This window comes from Heterodontus francisci, chromosome 7 (assembly GCF_036365525.1).
Source record: "Heterodontus francisci isolate sHetFra1 chromosome 7, sHetFra1.hap1, whole genome shotgun sequence".
Lineage (NCBI taxonomy): Eukaryota > Metazoa > Chordata > Chondrichthyes > Heterodontiformes > Heterodontidae > Heterodontus > Heterodontus francisci.
In genome coordinates, this window is record NC_090377.1 from 15,924,327 (window position 1) to 15,943,987 (window position 19,661).

Sequence of the window (19,661 nt, forward strand, 5' to 3'; positions counted from 1 at the left end):
TATTTCTTTCAAACCCAACTGTGTATCTCCAGCATTTTCTCTCTTCATTTTTCATGTTCCTGAATGTTTGATGTAATTATTGCAGCTGCAGTCCCAGCAGCTATAGGCCAGTTAGTTTAACATCAGTGGTAGGTAAAGTTTAAGAAACAATAATCAGGAAAAAATCAGCAGGCACTTGGAGAGGTTTGAGTTAATTGAGGACTTACCAGCACGGATTTGTAAAAGGTAGATCATGTTTGACTAATCTAATTGAAGCATCGGAGATGGTTGACAAAGGGAATGCAGTGGATATTGTCTCTATGGATTTTACCTAAGTATTTGATAAAGTACCACATAAAAGGCTGGTTAACAAAATTGAGGCTCAAGGAATAGGAAGGTCATAAAAAAATTGGCTGAAGGACAGAAAACAGCTAGTCATGGTAAATGGTTGTTTTTCAGACTTGAGGGTGGAGGACAACACTGTTCCCCAAGGTTCAATGCTAGGACCACTGCTTTTTTTAACTATATATAAATTACCTGGATCTTGGAATACAGCAGAATTTCAAAATTTATTGATGATACCAAACTTGAAGAAGTGGCAAACAGTAAAAATGATACAAATCGCCTGCAACAGGACATAGATAGGCGAGCAGAATGAGCAGACAGGTGGCAGATAGAATTTAATACTGACAAAGTGATGCACTTTGGCTGAAGGGATAAAGTGAGCCAATATAGACGTAATGGCACAGTTCTAAAGAGTATGCCGGAACAGAGGGACCTGGGGATGCACGTGCATCGATCTTTGAAGGTGGCAGGACAGAGTGAGAGAGTGGTTAGTAAAGCATATGGGATCTTGGGCTTCATAAATAGAGGGTATTGAGTACAAAAGCAGAGAAGTTATGCTGAACTTTATAAAGCTCTTTTACGTCCCAACTAGAGTATTGCATCCAGTTCTCGTCACAACACTTTAGGAATGATGTGAGGGTCCTTGAGAGGGTGCAGAAGAGATTTGTCAGAATGGTTCCAGGGATGAGGGATTTTAGTTACAAGATTAGGTTGGAAAAGCTGATGTTATTCTCCTTGGAGCAAAGGAGATTGAGGGGAGATTTGATAGAGATTATAACAGGCTTCAATAATTTAGACAAGGAAAACTGTTCCCATTAACTGACGGTACAAGGACTAGAGGATGCAGATTGAAGGTTTTGGGCGAGAGATGCAGGGGGAATAGGAGGAAGAACTTTTTTACGCAGTGGGTGGTAATGACCTGGAGCTCACTGCCCACAAGGGTGGTGGAAGCAAAGATAATCAATGACTTCAAAAGGAAATTGGATACATACTTGAAGGAAATAAACTTTCAGGGTTGAGGGGATCGAGCAGGGGAGTGGGACTGTGGATCTTTCCTCGGAGAGCTGGCATGAACTCGATGGGCCGAATGGCCTCCGTCTGTGCCATATTTGAATCTATAGCATTTTTTTCTTTCAGTCTCAACTGTGTATGTTCAGCATATTCTCTTTTCACTTCTCATATCTTCAGATGTTTGATGTAATTATTGCAGGTCATTGGAGACCTATGGGAGGATGAAATTGGTTTTGGATGACAGCAAATTAGCTGTAATGGAAAATAAAGATTGGGTGAGCTCTAAAAACAGGTTGCTGATTCGCTGTTGCTCATTTCATGCCCCCTGCCCCAAAGATCAGTTTGACCCCCGTTGTTTCACTGGTAGTGTCCTTGGTTGCAAGGGATCTTTCCTTGTGATGTAATGGAAATTTTGTGACTGCAGAAATATGTGTATAATAGCATAGTGGTAATGTTACTGGATAGTGACTAATTCTATGGAGTCTTGAGTTCAAATCTTGCTCGGGGAATTTAAATTCATTTAATTATTTCTTTTAATCCGCTCATGGGATGTGGGTGTTGCTGGCTAGGCCAGCATTTATTGCCCATCCCTAATTGCCCTTGAGAAGGTGGTTGTGAGCTGCCTTCCTGAACCACTGCAGTCCTTTGGGTGAAGGTACACCAACAGTGTGCTAGGAGGGGAGTTCCAGGATTTTGACCCAGCGACAGTGAAGGAACGGCAGTATAGTTCCAAGTCAGATGGTGTGTGGCTTGGAGGGTAACTTACAGGTGGTGCTGTTCCCATGCATTTGTTACCCTTGTCCTTCTAGGTGACAGAGGTCGTGGGTTTGGAAGGTGCTGTCAAAGGAGCCTTGGTGATTTGCTGCTGTGCATGTTGTAGATGGTACACACTTCTGCCAATGTGTGTCGGGGGTGGAGAGAGTGTATGTTGAAGGTGGTAGATGGGGTGCCAATCAAGCGGGCTACTTTGTCCTGGAAGGTGTCGAGCTTCTTGAATGTTGTTGGAGCTGCACCCGTCCAGGCAAGTGGAGAGTACTCCATTGCACTCCTGACTTGTGCCTTGTAGATGGTGGCCAGTCTTTGGGGAGACAGGGGTTGAGTTATTCGCCACAGAATTCGCAGCCTCTGACCTGTTCTTGTAGCCACAGCATTTATGTAGCTGGTCTAGTTCAGTTTCTGGTCAATGGTGACCCGCAGGTAGTTGATAGTGGGGGATTCAGCAATGGTAATGCCATCGAACGTCAAGGGGAGATGGTTAGATTTTCTCTTGTTTGAGATGGTCATTGCCTGGCACTTGTGTGGCGTGAATGTTACTTACCACTTACCAGCCCAGCTAGGACAGTGTCCAGGTCTTGCTACATATGGACATGGGCTGCTTCAGTAGCTGAGGAGTCATGAATAGCTGAACATTGCGCAGTCATCAGCGAACATTCCCACTTCTGATCTTATGATAGAGGGAAGGTCAGTGATGAAGCAGCTGAAGATGATTGGGCCTAGGGCATTGCCCTGAGGAACTCCTGCAGTGATGTCCTGGGACTGAGATGATTGACCTCCAACAACCAGAACCATCTTCCTTTGTGCTAGGTATGACTCCAACCAGCAGAGAATTTTCCCCCTGATTCCCATTGACTCCAGATTTGCTAGGCCTCCTTGATGTCATACTCAGTCAAATGCTGCCTTTATGTCAAGGGCAGTCACTCTCACCTAATTTCTGGAGTTCAGCTCTTTTGTCCATGTTTGGACCAAGGCTGTAATGAGGTCAGGAACTGAGTGGCCCTTGGCGGAACCCAAACTGAACGTCAGTGAGCAGGTTATTGCTGAGCAAGTGCTACTTGATAGCACTGTTGACGACCCCTTCCATCACTTTGCTAATGATCAGGAGTAGACTGAAAGGGCGGTAAATGGCCAGGTTAGATTTGTCTTGCTTTTTGTGTACAGAACATACCTGGGCAATTTTCCACATTGCCAGGTAGATGCCAGTGTTGTAGCTGTACTGGAACAGCTTGGCTCGGGGTGCGGCTAGTTCTGCAGCACAATTCTTCAGTACTATTGCCGGAGTGTTGTCAGGGCCCATAGCCTTTGCAGTATCCAGTGCCTTCAGCCTTTATTTATCACAAGTAATGAATTGGATTGGCTGAAGACTGGCATCTATAATGCTGGGGACTGCAGGAGGAGGCCAAGATGGATCATCCACTCGGCACTTCTGGCTGAAGATGGATGCAAATGCTTCAGCCTTGTCTTTTGCACCATTGCTGGGCTCCCCCATCATTGAGGATGGGGATATTTGTGGAGCCTCCTCCTCCTGTCAGTTGTTTAATTATCCACCACCATTCACAACTGGATGTGGCAGGACTGCAGAGCTTAGATCTGATCCGTTGGCTGTGGGATCGCTTAGTCCTGTCTATCGCATGCTGCTTCTGCTGTTTGACATGCAAGTAGTATGTGTTGTAGCTTCACCAGGCTAACACTTCATTTTGAGGTATGCCTGGTACTGCTCCTGGCATGCCCTCCTGCACTCTTCACTGAACCAGGGTTGGTCCCCTGCCTTGATGGTAATGGTAGAGTTAGGGTATATGCCAGGTCATGAGGTTGCCGATTGCGGTTTAGTACAATTCTGCTGCTGCTGATGGTCCACAGTGCCTCATGGATGCCCAGTTTTGCATTGCTGGATCTGTTCGAAATCTATCCCATTTAACACAGTGGTAGTGCCACACAACACAATTGAGGGTATCCTCAATGTGAAGGCAGGGCTTCGTTGCGACAAGGACTGTGCCGTAGTCACTCCTACCAATACTGTCATGAACAGATGCATCTGGTATAGGTAGATTGGTGAGGATGCTGTCAAGTAGGTTTTTCTCTCGGTTCTCTCACCACCTGCCGCAGACCCAGTCTAGCAGCTATGTCCTTTAGGACTTGGCCTGTAGTGGTGCCACTTAGCCACTCTTGGTGATGGACATTGAAGTCCCCCAACCAGAGTACATTCTGTGCCCTTGCTACCCTTAGTGCCTCTTCCAATTGATGTTCAACATGGAGAAGCACTGATTCATCAGCTGAGGGAGGAGCATTAGGTGGTAATCAGCAGGAGGTTTCCTTGCCCACGTTTGATCTGATACCATGAGACTTCATCAGGTCCGGAATCAATGTTGAGGACTCCCAGGGCAACTCCCTCCTGATGGTATATCACTGTGCACCACCTTTGGGATGGTGTTGGTGTAGTCAGGGACATTGTCTGCAAGATATTATTCCCTGAGTATGACTATGTTAGGCTGTTGCTTGACTAGTCTGTGGGACAGCTCTCCCAATTTGGCACAAGACCCCACATGTTAGTAAGGAGGACGTTGCAGGGTCAACAGGGCTGGGTTTACCCTTGTCATCTCCAGTGCCTAGGTCGATGCCGGATGTCCAGTTTCATTCCTTTTCGTAGGCTTTTTAGTAGTTTAATACAACTAAGTGACTTACTAGGCCATTTCAGAGGGCATTTAAGAGTCAACCACATTACTGTGGGTCTGGAATCACATGTAGGCCAGACCAGGTCAAGATGGCAGATTTCCTTCCCTAAAGGGCATTGGTGAACCAGATGGGTTTTTACAACAAGTGACAATAGCTTTCAAATCCAGATTTATTCATTGAATTCAAATTCCATCATTTGTTGTGGTGGGATTCGAACCCCTGCCCCCAGAGCGTTAGCCTGGGACTCTGGGTTACTGTTCTAGTGGCATTACCACTGCGCCACCACCACCCCTCTTAATAAAACTGGAATAAAAAGCTTGTCTCATTCATATTCATGCAACTACTGAATTGTTGTAAAAATCAATCTGGTTTACTAATGTCCTTCAGGGGTGGAAATCTGCTGTACTTACCTGGTCTGGCCTGCATGTGACTCCAGATCCACAGCAATGTAGTTACTTTTAACTGCCCTCCGAAATGGCCATTAAATTGTATTAAACCGCTACAGGAAATAGCACTGTGGGTGCCCCTCTACCACATGGACTGCAGCAGTTCAAGAAGCAGCTATGAGGAAAGATTGGATAGGCTGGGGTTGTTCTCCATGGAACATAGAAGACTGAGGGAGATCTGATTGAAATGTACAAAATTTTGAGGGGCCTGGATAGAGTGGAGGTGAAGGGTCTGTTCAACTTAGCAGAGAGGTCAGTGACTAGGGATCATAGATTTAAAGTGATTGGTAGAAAGATTGGAGGGGAGATGAGGAAAAGTTTTTTTTTACCCAGAGGGTGGTGGGGGTCTGGAACTCATTGCCTGAAAGGGTAGTTGAGGCAGAAACCCTCAACTCATTCAAAAGGAGTCTGGATATGCACCTCAAGTGCCGTAATCTTCAGGACTACGGACCAAATGCTGGAAGGGGGATTAGAATAGGTGAATCATTTTTCAGCCAGCACAGACACGATGGGCCAAGTGGCCTCTTACTGTGCCGTAAACTTTCCATGATTTCTATGATTCTAAGGCGGCTCACCACCACCTTCTCAAGGGCAGTTGGGATGGGCAATAAATTCTGGGCTTGCCCGCAACACTCACATCCCAAGAACAAATTAAAAAAATCCACAGTGATGATCACTTGAAGGAATCGCTGAGTTTATTCAAAACTTTTCTGGAGTACAGTTCAGAAAGATCCTGATCGCAAGGGCTCCCTTGGCCTGAAGTTAGCATCGTGTAAACATGCTGTTAATGGCGGTGTCTACAATATTCCTTTGTGTGTGGGACAATCCAGCACACATATTAATATGATTGACTGTGTGGTCAAAATGCAGCCTCAATGCATTTCCAGTGGGACTACTCCCTGTTTCCTTTCCTCCTACTCTTTTCCCGAGGGTGCTACATCTTGCTTGAGGGGGACAGTTCCACAAAAAGCTGGCTATGCCCCACCTTCCCAGCACCTCTGCCAGTCTATGTTGCCACCTTTGAGGTTCCATGAACAAACTCTTTCACTTCTCCCTGGTATAAGCGGTTGCTTCAGTCGTGCTCGGAATGCCACCCAAGTTCTGAGCCCAGATGACCTTAACGTCCTGCTGATTCACTCCCTGGATTGAAAGTCTGCAAGAGACATAACGACCTTCATTGCTAAGCGATTAGCAGGATGTAAATCATTTATGATCACAAGATTAATACAGATGAAAAAGGCCATTTGTCCACCCTTACTCATCCATCTAGAAAGCCATCCTAGCGTCCACTGCTTCTTAACTGGTTCCAAGCGTTTTGCCTCTGCTCCCCTACCTTGGATTTTTTAAAATGAAGACCTTCCCGACAACAGTCCAAAATTTATCTTTGAAGTGCTTTGCTCACTTGTTCTATTCTCACTGTTTTAATTTGATGAGAGAAAGCTGTTTTTGGTTCATTCGGAGGCCTGTTTGAAGAGTTTTTTAAAAATTCATCCTCGAGATGTGGGCAAGGCCAGCATTTGTTGCCCATCCCTAATTGCCTTTGAGAAGATGGCGGTGAGCTGCCTTCTTGAAACGCTGCAGTCCTCGTGGATGCGTGCCGTTCCCAGGAGGGACACAGCTCTCTCAACATGAAGCTCAGAGCTTGTTTCAAAGATGAGGAAGAAACCCCCAGCTTTGTCTCGGCAGTGACCATTAACCTGCTGTCATAACGCAATTAATCTGATTATGTTCAATAAGGAGATTGTTGGAAAGCCTAAATTCTGGTGAGATGTTCCTCTCAGTAAAATCCAATTAATTAGACTGATGTGCTCATGAGATAGGACTGAAATATTTAAGTTTACTTCATTAACACAGCAATGCTCGTTAAATTATTAAGTAGTGTGAAATAATTTTTGCTCGTATGTCCCACATTTGCATTGCCATGTTCTTAAGGAGCCATTGCTGTGAGGCAAAAGATCTGATGTGAGTTATGTTATGACTGTGTACACTTGGCTCAGTTGGTAGCATTCTTCCCTTTCTGCTTCAGAAGGTTGTGCGTTCAAATCTCATGCCCGGCCTTGAGCAAGTAATCAAAGATTCAATGCAATAGAATCATACAACACAGAGGGAGGCCATTTGGCCCATCGTATCTGTGCTGGCTCTTTGAAAGAGCTATCCAATTGGTCCCACTTCTCCATAGTGCAGCAGTTTTATTTCCTTTTCAAGTATTCTTGAAAGTTACCGCGGAATCTGCTTCCACCACCCTTTCACACAGTGCATTCCAGATCATAACTCGTTGCATGAAAAAAATCTTATCTCCCCTCTTTATCTTTTGCTGATGATGCTGATGAGTTTTTAAAAATGTTGGTGAGAGGGCACCTTCATGTTGAAGCACCCTCTCAGTTACTTACCCTTTACTGCAGGCTGCTGCTCATCTCAAGCTGGAAGGCCTCTGATTGGTCCTCCAGGTTTGAGAGCCTGCCTGCCACACTTAATTGGACAAGGAACCTGTCTCTACCAATTCAGGGGGCGGCCCGGTCAAAATCACAAAGAGTGACTGCTTCCCCCTGGGGGGGATGGGTTCAGGATCCAGAAACAGTCCCAACTCAAGTTTCCTGTCCTTGAAGTGAAAATTCAGCCTTTGCTCCATATCCCTTAATACCTTTGGATAATAAAAATCTATCAATCTCAGAATTAAAATTAACAATTGATAATAGCGTTGATTGCCATTTGTCGAGGAGAGTTCCAAACTTTTACCACCCTTTTTGTCTAGACGTCTTACCTCATTTCACTCCTGAAAGGTTTGGCTCTAATTTTTAGACTGGTCCTAGACTCCCAAGCCCGCGGAATTTTTCTCTCCATCTATCCTATTTGTTCCCCTTAATATCTTGAAAACTGCGATCAAATTCCTCTTCAACCTTCTAAATTCTAGGGAATACAACCCGAGTTTGTGTAATCTCTCCTTGTAATTTAACCCTTGGAGTCCAGGTATCATTCTGGTAAATCTATGCTGTACTCCCTTCAGGGCCCATATATCCTTCTTAAGGTGTGCTGCCCAGAACTGCTCACAGTAACTCCAGGTGTGGTCTGACCACAGTAACTCCAGGTGTGGTCTGACCACAGTAACTCCAGGTGTGGTCTGACCACAGTATTCCTACCCAGCAGTTCCATTCACCAGGTTGATGCCAGAATGGGGTTTCAACACACAACCAACGCCATTGCTAATTCAGTATCATAACTGCTATACAACCCCTACTCATCACGGTTCCTATTACCTCACTGCTACCTGTCAGTTCATGTCTGCTCTCCTCAAACTACAAATTACCACAAGTGATATTAATGAGCCTGTGTGTTTGGACAGGTGCTCCAATACCAGTGTCTTCTCTCAGGCCAACATCCCCAGTATCGAGACACTGGTCACGGCTAGTCAGTTACGTTGGGTGGGTCACATCGTCTTCATGCCTGCCACAAGGCTCCCAAAACAAGGTTTCTATTCCGAGCTCTGTCATGACAAGAGGTTACCGGGGGCAGATGAAACGCTGCAAGGATGTCCTGAAAAAATGTGACATCTCCAGTGATCCGTGGGAATCTCTTGCCCGAGACCACCCAAAATGGAAAAGAAGCATCCGCGAAGGTGCCAGCCAGTTCGAGCAACGTCAACATGCCCAGGCAGCGACCAAGTGCAAACAGCGGAAGGAGCGTTCGGAAATTCGAGCATCCCATTCACTCGCCTCAACAAGCACCACCTGCCCCACTCATGGCAGAGTGTGCGGATCCAGAATTAGACTATTCAGTCACCTAAGGACCCGCAACCCTGGAGTGGAAGAACGTCATCCTCGTTCCCGAGGGACTGCCTAAGAAGAGGAAGACAAATCCCATTGATACTGAATTGGTCAACTCATTCATTAAAATGGCGGACTGAAGGAATGTTACACAAGCGCATTCCAGTCAATCTGTAAGTATCCTCGCCACAATATCAATCTTTCCCACCTCAGGGATGGCTCATAACTTGGGAGCCTGGTTTGATCCTGCAGCTTTCTCTGGAGAAGCAGTGAAAATACGTTATGAATCTAAGTTGCTCTGACAGCAGTAATACCGGAGGGAGATTGATAGTTTCCAACAATTATCCATTACGTCGGGATTTTTTTTCCCTCTCCTTCGTGTTTTTAAAATACACAGTAGATGAATAATAGGTGTTTGCATTCAGTTGTTCAACAGTTCCCAGGCACTGAGTTTCTAAGGTGATAATTGCTAAGCGCTGCAGGGATGTTTATTCTCTGTGTAATGTAGCATTGAACATCTATAAGCAGCAGTTAGAAATGTTTGGCATCACGATTCCAATGGGTTCTGTTTTGCCAGCACAAGGGGCACAAGATAATGCCAGAAATGGGCGATGCAGGTCCCAAATAATGGGGATTGGGGCCATTAACCCTGGTAGGAGTTGACCAATCTTCCAGGGTTGTCCTGGAGTCTCCAGGAATTAAAGATTGAGCCCCTGGGCATAGCTTCCAGCAACCCTGAAGAAAAATCATAGAGGCATGAAAAAAATTGTGTGTTTATTTTCATTTTCATTTGAACCCTTGTTTATAAGTTATAAGGAGAAGGGGGGGGGGGGGAGAGAGAAAGCTATTTGACTGAGAGTCAAGGGTCATCCAATCGGGTAACAAGGAGTCTGTTGGCTTTCCCATTGGCCACGGGAAGGTGGTGTGATGTGAGATGGACATGTTGGGTGACCAATGGTGGGAGCATGTGGGGACGGGGCAGTTGTAGACCAGAATCTCATGTGACAATGCTCCAGGCAGGCATCCAACTTGAGTTGGAAACCCTAGTCCCAGGACAGACAAGCCTTTTCTACCAGCTAGGTCCCCAGGGACCTCTTTGGGCCAAAAAAAAAGGCAGCAGGAAAGGACCTTTAGCGCCACCTGGCGGAACAAGCTCCCAGGATCAATTCCTTTACTTCTACAGCCAGGTCTTGTGCTAGCTTTCAGTCAACGAGCATTCCCCGCAAGCCTTTTAAGGAAAAGAAAGACTTGAATTTACATACTGTCTTCCATCACATCCCAAAGTGCTTCACAGCCAATGAAGTACTTTTGAAGCATTGTTACTGTTGGTAATGGAGCAGCCATTTTGCACAGAGCAAGATCCCACAAGCAGCAATGAGATAATGAAGATCTGTTTTGGGTTTTGGTCAAGACCCTGGGCAGAACTCCCCTGCTATGGTAATCATTTACATCCACCTGACAGGACAGATGGGGCCTCAGTTTAACATCTGAGGTACAAGGCAGTACCTCTGACAGTGCAGTGTCAGCCAGTTTTTCACTTAATCCCTTAAGCAAGTCTTGAACCCACAATCTTCAGAGGTAAGAGTGCTACCCAGTGAGCCGCAGCTAACTCTAAGGTGTAGCTGCTTCCACTGGTTGGTGAGTCAGTCACTAGAGAGCATCAATTTTAGATAGTTCCCAAAAGAATGAAGGGAAAGATTAAAAGAATTTTCTTTTGTTTTACTCAGAGTGTTGTTAGCACGAGGAATGCATAATCAGAAACAACGGCAGAGCAGAATCCCTAGAAGCTTTTAAAAGGGAAGTGGATAAATAATTGAAAAAGCAAAATTTAAGAGTACGTGGAAAGGTCATGGGAATAGGGCTAAATTGAAGAGCTTCATTGGAGACGCATCACAGACACAATGGGCCGAATGGCCTTCTTCACGACTCTATTCTGAAATATTTATCATTTGCTGCAAAAACCATTGTGGATAACGTACGAACTTAAAAAGTAGGAGCAGGAGTAGCCCATAGTGCTCTTTAAGTCTGTTCCGCCATTCATGAAGAAAATAAAGGCTTGCATTTCTATAGCATCCAAATGCTTTACAGCCAGTGAAGTACTTTTGAAGTGTAGTCTCTGTTGCAATGCAGGAAGCATGGCAGCTAATTTGTGCACAAAACAAACAGCAATGTGATAATGATCAGATAATCTGTGTATTTTGGTGGTGCTGATTGAGGGATAAGTATTGTCCAGGGTGGGGAGAACTCCCCTGCTCTTCTGTGAAATGCACCACGGGATCTCTTACGTCCACCTGGGAGGGCAGACGGGTCCTTGGTCTCATCCAAAAGACAGCACTTCCAACAGTGCAGCACTCCTTCAGTACTAGTCCTAGATTTTGTGCTGAAGTCCTGCAGTGGGACTTAAACCTACAACATGGCCGATCTTATACGTCAACTCCACTTTCCCCTCTCTATCCCCATATCCCTTGATTCCCTTTGCACCCAAAAAATTTCCTTGATTGTCAAAAAGTGAAACATAGGATGCTAGTACAGAGAAAATATGAAATAAATGAAGAATTTATTGATCAAACAATACCGAAGTTATTGATTGCAATAGGATAGGAACTTAGGTAAGGAACCCAGACACTCCTGAAATATGGTACAGAAACACCCAAAGCAAAGAGCCTTCAATCTACCCCAACAGCCTGCCTCAGCGTAACATCCCCAGCGGTCTCACCCAAGTGAAAGACGTGGGAGTTAATTGGGAAAGAGTTAATTTCGGGTCATTTAGTTGTAAATGAGGAGGAGTTATTCTGCTGACAGTTCATGGACTGATTCAGCCCAAACACGTTTCACAAAAGACCTCTCCATGTATAAAATTGATCTATATATATAATTGTTTTGTTGGCTGATGCTCGTACTATTTAACAGTGCTGTGCTAAATCCTGGATAAACACAAAAAGCATTAGATTTTGGCATTAGGTTGTGTGTTCTGGATGTTTGTTTTCTTTCACTTATTTTAAATACATCTCTGGGTGTCTGTGATACTCCTGCTGCTGAGCAGTGACAGACTTAGGCAGTGGTGACACTCTGCAGACATTGCAGCCTTTATGCTGGTTCTTCGATAGCCAGAGCTTGCATTTGTTTATTCCAGACACTCAGCCCCCTGCTCTCCCCCACCTCCCCCCACACTGATCTTCCCAGCTGCTCTTTTCATCCGCCTGAGGGGGAGGGGGTCAGAGTGGAATTTTACAGATTTTTTTCCCTTTATTGGGCCTGAGATTTTTTCCTCTGGCATTTTGCCTCTCCCAGGAGATTACATAGTTGTGGCCGGGTTGGTTGGGCCGGAGGTAAGGAGTGTTTAGTTATGGCTCTCTGGCCATCGTGGCGTGGACCAGCTGGTCAATTCCTGCCCATCACGTTTGTATGGTCATATGTTTCCTGAAGTGGCCCCAAACTCATTCTGGAATATTCTTACCCCCTTGCCCCCCCCCCAAACCCAGACACATCAGTGAGGAGGGTGAGCAACACAACAGAACCCAATCTCAATCCCACATGAGTTCAGCAACCGCACTCTTTGTGGGGGGATAGTTTTAAATTTAGAATTAATTTTCATTTGTATAGCATCTTTTCATGACCTCAGGATGTCCCAAAGAGCTTTACAGTCGAAAAGGTACTTTTTAAAATGCAGTCACTGTTGTTGGAAACGTGGCGGCCAATGTGCACAGAGTACAATCTCACAAACTGAAATGGCCTGTCTTTTAGTGATTTTTAGTTGAGGGATAAATACTGGCCCGGACACCAAGGAGAATGCCCTTGTTCTTCTGAAATAGTGCCACAGGATCTTTTACCTGAGAGGGCAGGCAGGGCCTCGGTTTAACATCTCATCTGAAAGATAGTACCTCTGACAGTGTTGTACTTGACAACAGATCTGGAGTAGGAACCCTAACTTTGAGTCCCCGCCGTTCACAAGCCCAGCAATGCCGTGGACAAACTCAGACTTTAAACCAAGGCCCCACTTTCCATCTTGTGTGGGCAAAAAAGATCCCTTGGCACTATTCTCAAGAAGAGCAGGGGAGCTCTCCCCAGTGTCCTGACCAATATTGATCCCTCAAGCAGCATCACTAAAAGAACACATTATCTAGTCGTCATCACACTGCTGTTGTGGGATCTTGCTGTGCACAAATTGTCTGCTGAATTTCCTACATTATAACAGTGACTACACACCTACTTGACCTCAGCCTCACCAATCTGCCTGTCGCAGATGCATCTGTTCGTGACAATATTCATAGGAGTGAGCACCGCACATTCCTTGTGGAGACAAAGTCCCGTCTTCACGTTGAGGGTACCCAGCATTGTGTTGTGTGGCACTACCACTGTGCTAAATGTGATAGATTTCAAACAGATTTAGCAACTCAAAAATGGGCATCCATGAGGCACTGTGGGCCAACAGCAGCAGCAGAACTGTATTCAACCACAATCTGTAACCTCATGTCTCGGCATATCCCCCACTCTACCATTACCATCAAGCTGGGGGACCAACCCTGGTTGAAGAGTGCAGGAGGGCATGCCTGGAGCAGCACCTGGCATACCTAAAAAAAAAAAAGGGTGTCCGCCTGGTGAAGCTACAACACAGGACTACTTGCATGCCAAATAGCGGAAGCAGCATGAAATAAAGAGGGCTAATGATCCCACAACCAACGGATCAGAGGTAAGCTCTGCCACATCCAGTCATGAATGGTGGTGGACAATTAAACAACTGACAGGAGGAGGAGGCTCCACAAATATCCCATTCCTCAACGATGAAGGAGCCCAGCAATTCAGTGCAAAAGACAAGGCTGAAGCATTTGCATCCATCTTCAGCCAGAAGTGCTGAGTGGATGATCTATCTCGGCCTCCTCCTGAGGTCCCAAGCATCACAGATGCCAGTCTTCAGCCAATCCAATTCACTCCACGTGATATCAGGAAACGGCTGAAGACACCGGATACTGCAAAGGCTATGGGCTCTGACAACATTCCGGCAATAGTTCTGAGACCTGTGCTCCAGGACTTGCCGCGCCCCTAGCCAAGCTGTTCCAGTACAGCTACAACACTGGCATCTACCCTGCAATGTGGAAAATTGCCCAGGTATGTCCTGTACACAAAAAGCAGGACAAATCCAACCCAGCCAATTACCGCCCTATCAGTCTACTCTCGATCATCAGCAAAGTGATGGAAGGGGTCATCGACAGTGCTATCAAGCAGCACTTGCTTAGCAATAACCTGCTCACTGACAGTCAGGACATCACTGCAGGAGACCGTTAGGGTTGTGTCCTAAGCCCAACCATCTTCAGCTGCTTCATCAATGACCTTCCCACTATCATAAGGTCAGAAGTGGAGATGTTCGCTGATGACTGCATCGTGTTCAGCACCATTCACAACCCCTCAGATACTGAAGCAGCCTGTATCCATATGCAGCAAGGCCTGGACAACATCCAGGTTTGGGCTGATAAGTGGCAAGTAACATTCGGGTCACACAAGTGCCAGGCAGTGACCATCTCAAACAAGAGAGAATCTAACCATCTCTACTTGCCGTTCAACGGCATTACCATCGCTGAGTCCCTCACTAGGAACATCCTGGGGGTCACTATTGATCAGAAACTGAACTGGACCAGCCACATAAATGCTGTGGCTACAAGAGCAGGTCAGAGGCTAGGATTCCTGAGGCAAGTAACTCACCTCCTGACTCCCCAGTGACTGTCCACCATCAACAAGACACAAGTCAGGACTGTGATGGAATACTCTCCACTTGCCTGGATGGGTGCAGCTCCAACAACACTCAAGAAGCTCAACACAATCCAGGACAAAGCAGCCCATTTAATTGGCACTCCAAATACCACCTTCAACATTCACTCCCTTCACCACCGACGCACAGTGGCAGCAGTGTGTACCATCTACAAGATGCTCTGCAGCAACGCACCAAGACTCCTTAGACAGCATCTTCCAAACCCGCGACCTCTACCACCTAGAAAGACAAGGGCAGTAAATGCATGGGAACACCACCACCTGCAAGTTTCCCTCCAAGCCACACACCATCCTGACTTGGAACTATATCGCCGTTCCTTCACTGTCACTGGGTCAAAATCCTGGAACTCCCTTCCTAACAGCACTGTGGGTGTACCTGCACTACAAGGACTGGTTCAAGAAGGCAGCTCACCGCCACCTTCTCAAGGGCAATCAGGGATAGGCAATAAATGCTGGCTTTGCCAGTGACACCCACATCCCCGAACGAATAAAAAAAACCCTTGGCTGCAGTGTAGTTTGGGATGTCCTGATGTTGTGAAAGGGGCAATTGTTTCTTTCTTATTTCATGGTCATTATTTGTAATTGGACTCCTGCTTTGGTGTTCAAAAGGTTACAACTGCCTGACATTACAGGCATAAAACCCTGGTAGATTTAACAAGAGTCACTTCGTTGCTGTACAAATTAGTCACCGGGTTGTTTAAAATGCTTTCAAATCTCTCTGAACCATCTCGCTCTTCATCACATCTTCCCCCTCCCCACTCCCTCCTCCAGCCCTCTTCACCCCATGGTTTTAAAGTTATTTTAAGGGGGCTAACGAAAGGGGAAAAAAGCGGTGTTTCTGCAACTTCACGATTAAAATTTTTCTTTTTTTCTCTCTCTTTCCTGTTTGTCTGTTCCAGCATCCTCTTTGCAGATATCGAAGGCTTCACCAGTCTGGCCTCACAGTGCACGGCGCAAGAACTGGTCATGACACTCAATGAGCTCTTCGCCAGGTTCGACAAGCTCGCAGCAGTAAGTGAGCGCCTCCTGAAGTGTACTGTTACGCTCCATCTTGTAATATTCTGCAGTTGTCTGGGCCTTTTGTTACTTTGCGGGCCTTAAAAGGAAAGCTGTTCTGCAGTCTTGACATTTCTCTTTCTCCAGCCACCCTTTGCTCACATATGTTTCTCCCTTGTTTTTCCTTTCCCAGGAGAACCATTGCCTGCGTATTAAGATCCTCGGCGATTGCTATTATTGTGTTTCAGGTCTACCTGAGGCTCGGGCTGACCACGCGCACTGTTGCGTCGAATTGGGGGTGGATATGATTGAGGCCATCTCGTAAGTATGACAGCCTTTCACCTCATCCACCTCTCAGCCCCTGGATCTCTGTCTTTGTCATTATAAAACAAAATATGACACCAAGCCACTAAAGGAGATATTAGGGCATATGACCAAAAACTTGGTCAAAGAGATAGGTTTTAAAGAGTGTCTTAAAGGAGGAAAGTAAGGTGGAGAGACAGGGAGGTGTAGGGAGGGTATTCCAGATCTTGGACCTGGGCAACTGAAGGCACAGCCACCAATGGTGGAGCGATTAAAATCAGGGAGGCACAAGAGGCTAGAATTAGAGGAGTGCAGATATCTTGGAGGGTTGTGGGGCTGGAGGAGATTACAGAGATAGGGAGGGGCGAGGCCATGGAGGGATTAGAAAACAAGGATGAGAATTTTAAAATCAAGGCGTTGTTCAACTAGGAGCCAATGTAGGTCAGTAAGCATAGGGGTGATAGGGGAACGGGACTTGTTAAGACACGGGCAGCAGAATTTTCCTTGATCTCAAGTTTACAGATAGTAGAATGTGGGAGACCAGCCAGGGGTAAACTAGGAGTAAAGGGGCTATGTCCACCAAGCAGGCATGAGGAGGCCTGGTAACAGTAATAAGGGATTGAATATTTGCCCACACACTAAGCTTGTTCATTCCCAGGATCTCATGACCCTTATCTGTTCTCTCTGCATCCCCCATCCTCCTCCTATACTTTCAGATTTTTAAAACTTGGCATCGCTTGAGATTGCCTACAAAATAAACACATGTACAGATATTTCATTCCCTTATATATATATATATATATTTACATGGGCAGATGACAAGAATTTCTTTTTAATGTAATGAGTTGTTGTGATCTAGAATGCACTGCCTGAAAGGGCGGTGGAAGCAGATTCAATAGTAAGTTTCAAAAGGGAATTGGATAAATACTTGAAAAGGAAAAAATTTGAAGGGCAATGTGGAAAGATAACGGAGTGGGACTATTGGATAGCTCTTTTAAGAGTTGGCATGGGAATATTGGGCCGAGTGGCCTTCTGTGCTGTATGATTCTATATACGGGAGATCTGCTAGATTGTCTAAATTGTATGTGAATAGTAGAAGTTGCTCATTTCAGTTAATGGTTAGGTTTCTACAAAAAAACACCCTCAACAACTGGATCTTTGTAGACTGTCACCCCCATCTCTGACCTTCCTTCCCTCTCCAAACTTCTCAAATTCTGCCCATTTCTGTGCTCATCCTTCCCAGTGTTCAGAATTTATCCTGACAAGTTTGCAACACTGCCAAAGCACCAGAATTGCCCTAACCAAAGTCGCAAAGGACGTCCTCTGTGACTGTGACCGCAGTGCGGTATCCCTCCTCAACCTTTGACGTGGCCAGTCGCACCATTCTCCTCCAATGCTTCTTCTTCATTCTCCACTTCAAGTGGAACTACCCGCTCACCACGTGAAAGAAAGACTTGCAATTATAAAGCGCCTTTCACGACCTCAGGACTTCCCAAAGCACTTCATATTCAATCAAGTACTTCTGAAGTATAGAAAATTTAGCAGTCAGTTTGCACACAGTAAGCTCCCACAAACAACAATGTGATAAATGACCAGATCATGTAGCTTCAGTTTAACATTGAATCTGAAAGACAGCGCCTCCAATAGTGAAGCACTCCCTCAGTACTGCACAGGGAGCACCAGCCTGGATGACGTGCTCAAGTGGGTCTTGTGCCCACAACCTTCTGTTCTAGAACCAAGCCTGTTACCTACAAATGCACAACTGACATGGTGGGGTGGGGTGGGGGTGAGTAATATTTTTTATTTATTTTTTTTTATTTTAGAGATGCAGCACTGAAACAGGCCCTTCGGCCCACCAAGTCTGTGCCGACCATCAACCACTCATTTATACTAATCCTACACTAATTCCATATTCCTACCACATCCCCACCTGTCCCTATATTTCCCTACCACCTACCTATACTAGGGGCAATTTATAATGGCCAATTTACCTATCAACCTGCAAGTCTTTGGCATGTGGGAGGAAACCGGAGCACCCGGAGAAAACCCACGCAGACACAGGGAGAACTTGCAAACTCCACACAGGCAGTACCCAGAATTGAACCCGGGTCGCTGGAGCTGTGAGGCTGCGGTGCTAACCACTGCGCCACTGTGCCGCCCTAGGACATACCTGCATCCTACCACCTTGGTTAACCTCAGTCAGAGCAGCTAGTTCCTGGCCACTGAATAAAGAAAGTTCACTTTCCATTGCTCAGCATCTTTGCTGGTGTTTTGGAAATCACATTCCACAGCCTGCCCATTTTGAACGCAAGCTACAAGTCAGCAAGTGGTGGAGGTTTGTCCAATTTTAAGAAAGAGAGACTAGTGTTTATATAGCACCTATCATGACTATGGGACATCCCAAAGACACTAAGGCAAATGAAGCATTTTTGAAATGTAGTCACTGTTGTAATGTAGTTTAGTTTAGAGATACAGCACTGAAACAGGCCCTTCGGCCCACCGAGTCTGTGCCGACCATCAACCACTCACTTATACTAATCCTACACTAATCCCATATTCCTACCACATCCCCACCTGTCCCTATATTTCCCTACCACCTACCTATGCTAGGGGCAATTTCTGATGGCCAATTTACCTATCAACCTGCAAGTCTTTGGCATGTGGGAGGAAACCGGAGCACCCGGAGAAAACCCACGCAGACACAGGGAGAACTTGCAAACTCCACACAGGCAGTACCCAGAATTGAACCCGGGTCGCTGGAGCTGTGAGGCTGCGGTGCTAACCACTGCGCCACTGTTCAGCCAATTTGTGCACAGCAAGCTCCCACAAATAGCAACATGATAATGACCAGGTAATCTATTTTTGTGATGTTGGTTGAAGGATAAGTATTGGCCAGGACACCAGGGATAACTCCCTGCTATTCTTTGAAATCATGACATGGAATCTTTTAGATTTACCCAAGAGGGCAGACTGGGACGCATATTAACATTTCATCCAAACAACAGCACCTCTGACAGCTCAGCACTCCCTCAGTGCTGTGCTGGGGTGTCAGGCTTAGGTTCTGGAAGGGGACTTGACACCACAACATTCTGACTTAAAGGCAAGAGGGTTACTCACTGAGCCATGTCAACCATTACAAAGGAAGCAACATCCATTCAAATGGCAAGTGTCATCTGACTAGGCAGTCAACCTCCCCAGAAGGAGTTGGTATCAGTTTCCAGCAAGGGTACGCCAGGCCCTGAGGGAAGAGGCCGGACGTTTCAGAAGATGTAGCACAGTGTGCTTGAGATCACTTCCCGAGCTTCACATTGGCGAGATGTATTAAAAACTGCGAGAGTAGAAAGTTAATGAGACTGCTGTCATAGTCCTTGCTTTCCCTGTCTTTTGGGTCGGGTTCAAATTAAGATATCATCCAAATTAATTAGCAAATTGTCTGTAATTATAATATAGCTTCTTTAAAAGGTGTTTTTCATTGTAGACACTAATTAGTACCAAGGGAAGTACCCTTGATCATTTGATAATGAGATACAGAAATGTCATCCAGTCTTGGCTTCATGATGTGGCCTATCTTTGCTCACAGTTAAATTAATATTTTACTAACACTCCT

General features: G+C 45.8%; 1 protein-coding gene across 4 annotated transcripts in view; it reads left to right on the forward strand.

Annotated features, from left to right (window-relative positions):
- Window positions 1-19,661, forward strand: part of adcy5 (adenylate cyclase 5) — a 481,143-nt gene that overhangs the window by 331,436 nt on the left and 130,046 nt on the right. For all 4 annotated transcript variants that reach the window (XM_068034839.1, XM_068034838.1, XM_068034836.1 and 1 more), the window contains exons 4-5: window positions 15,655-15,766; window positions 15,945-16,072. In XM_068034839.1, coding sequence (XP_067890940.1) covers window positions 15,655-15,766; window positions 15,945-16,072 — 240 coding nt within the window. The remainder of the gene's footprint in view (window positions 1-15,654; window positions 15,767-15,944; window positions 16,073-19,661) is intronic.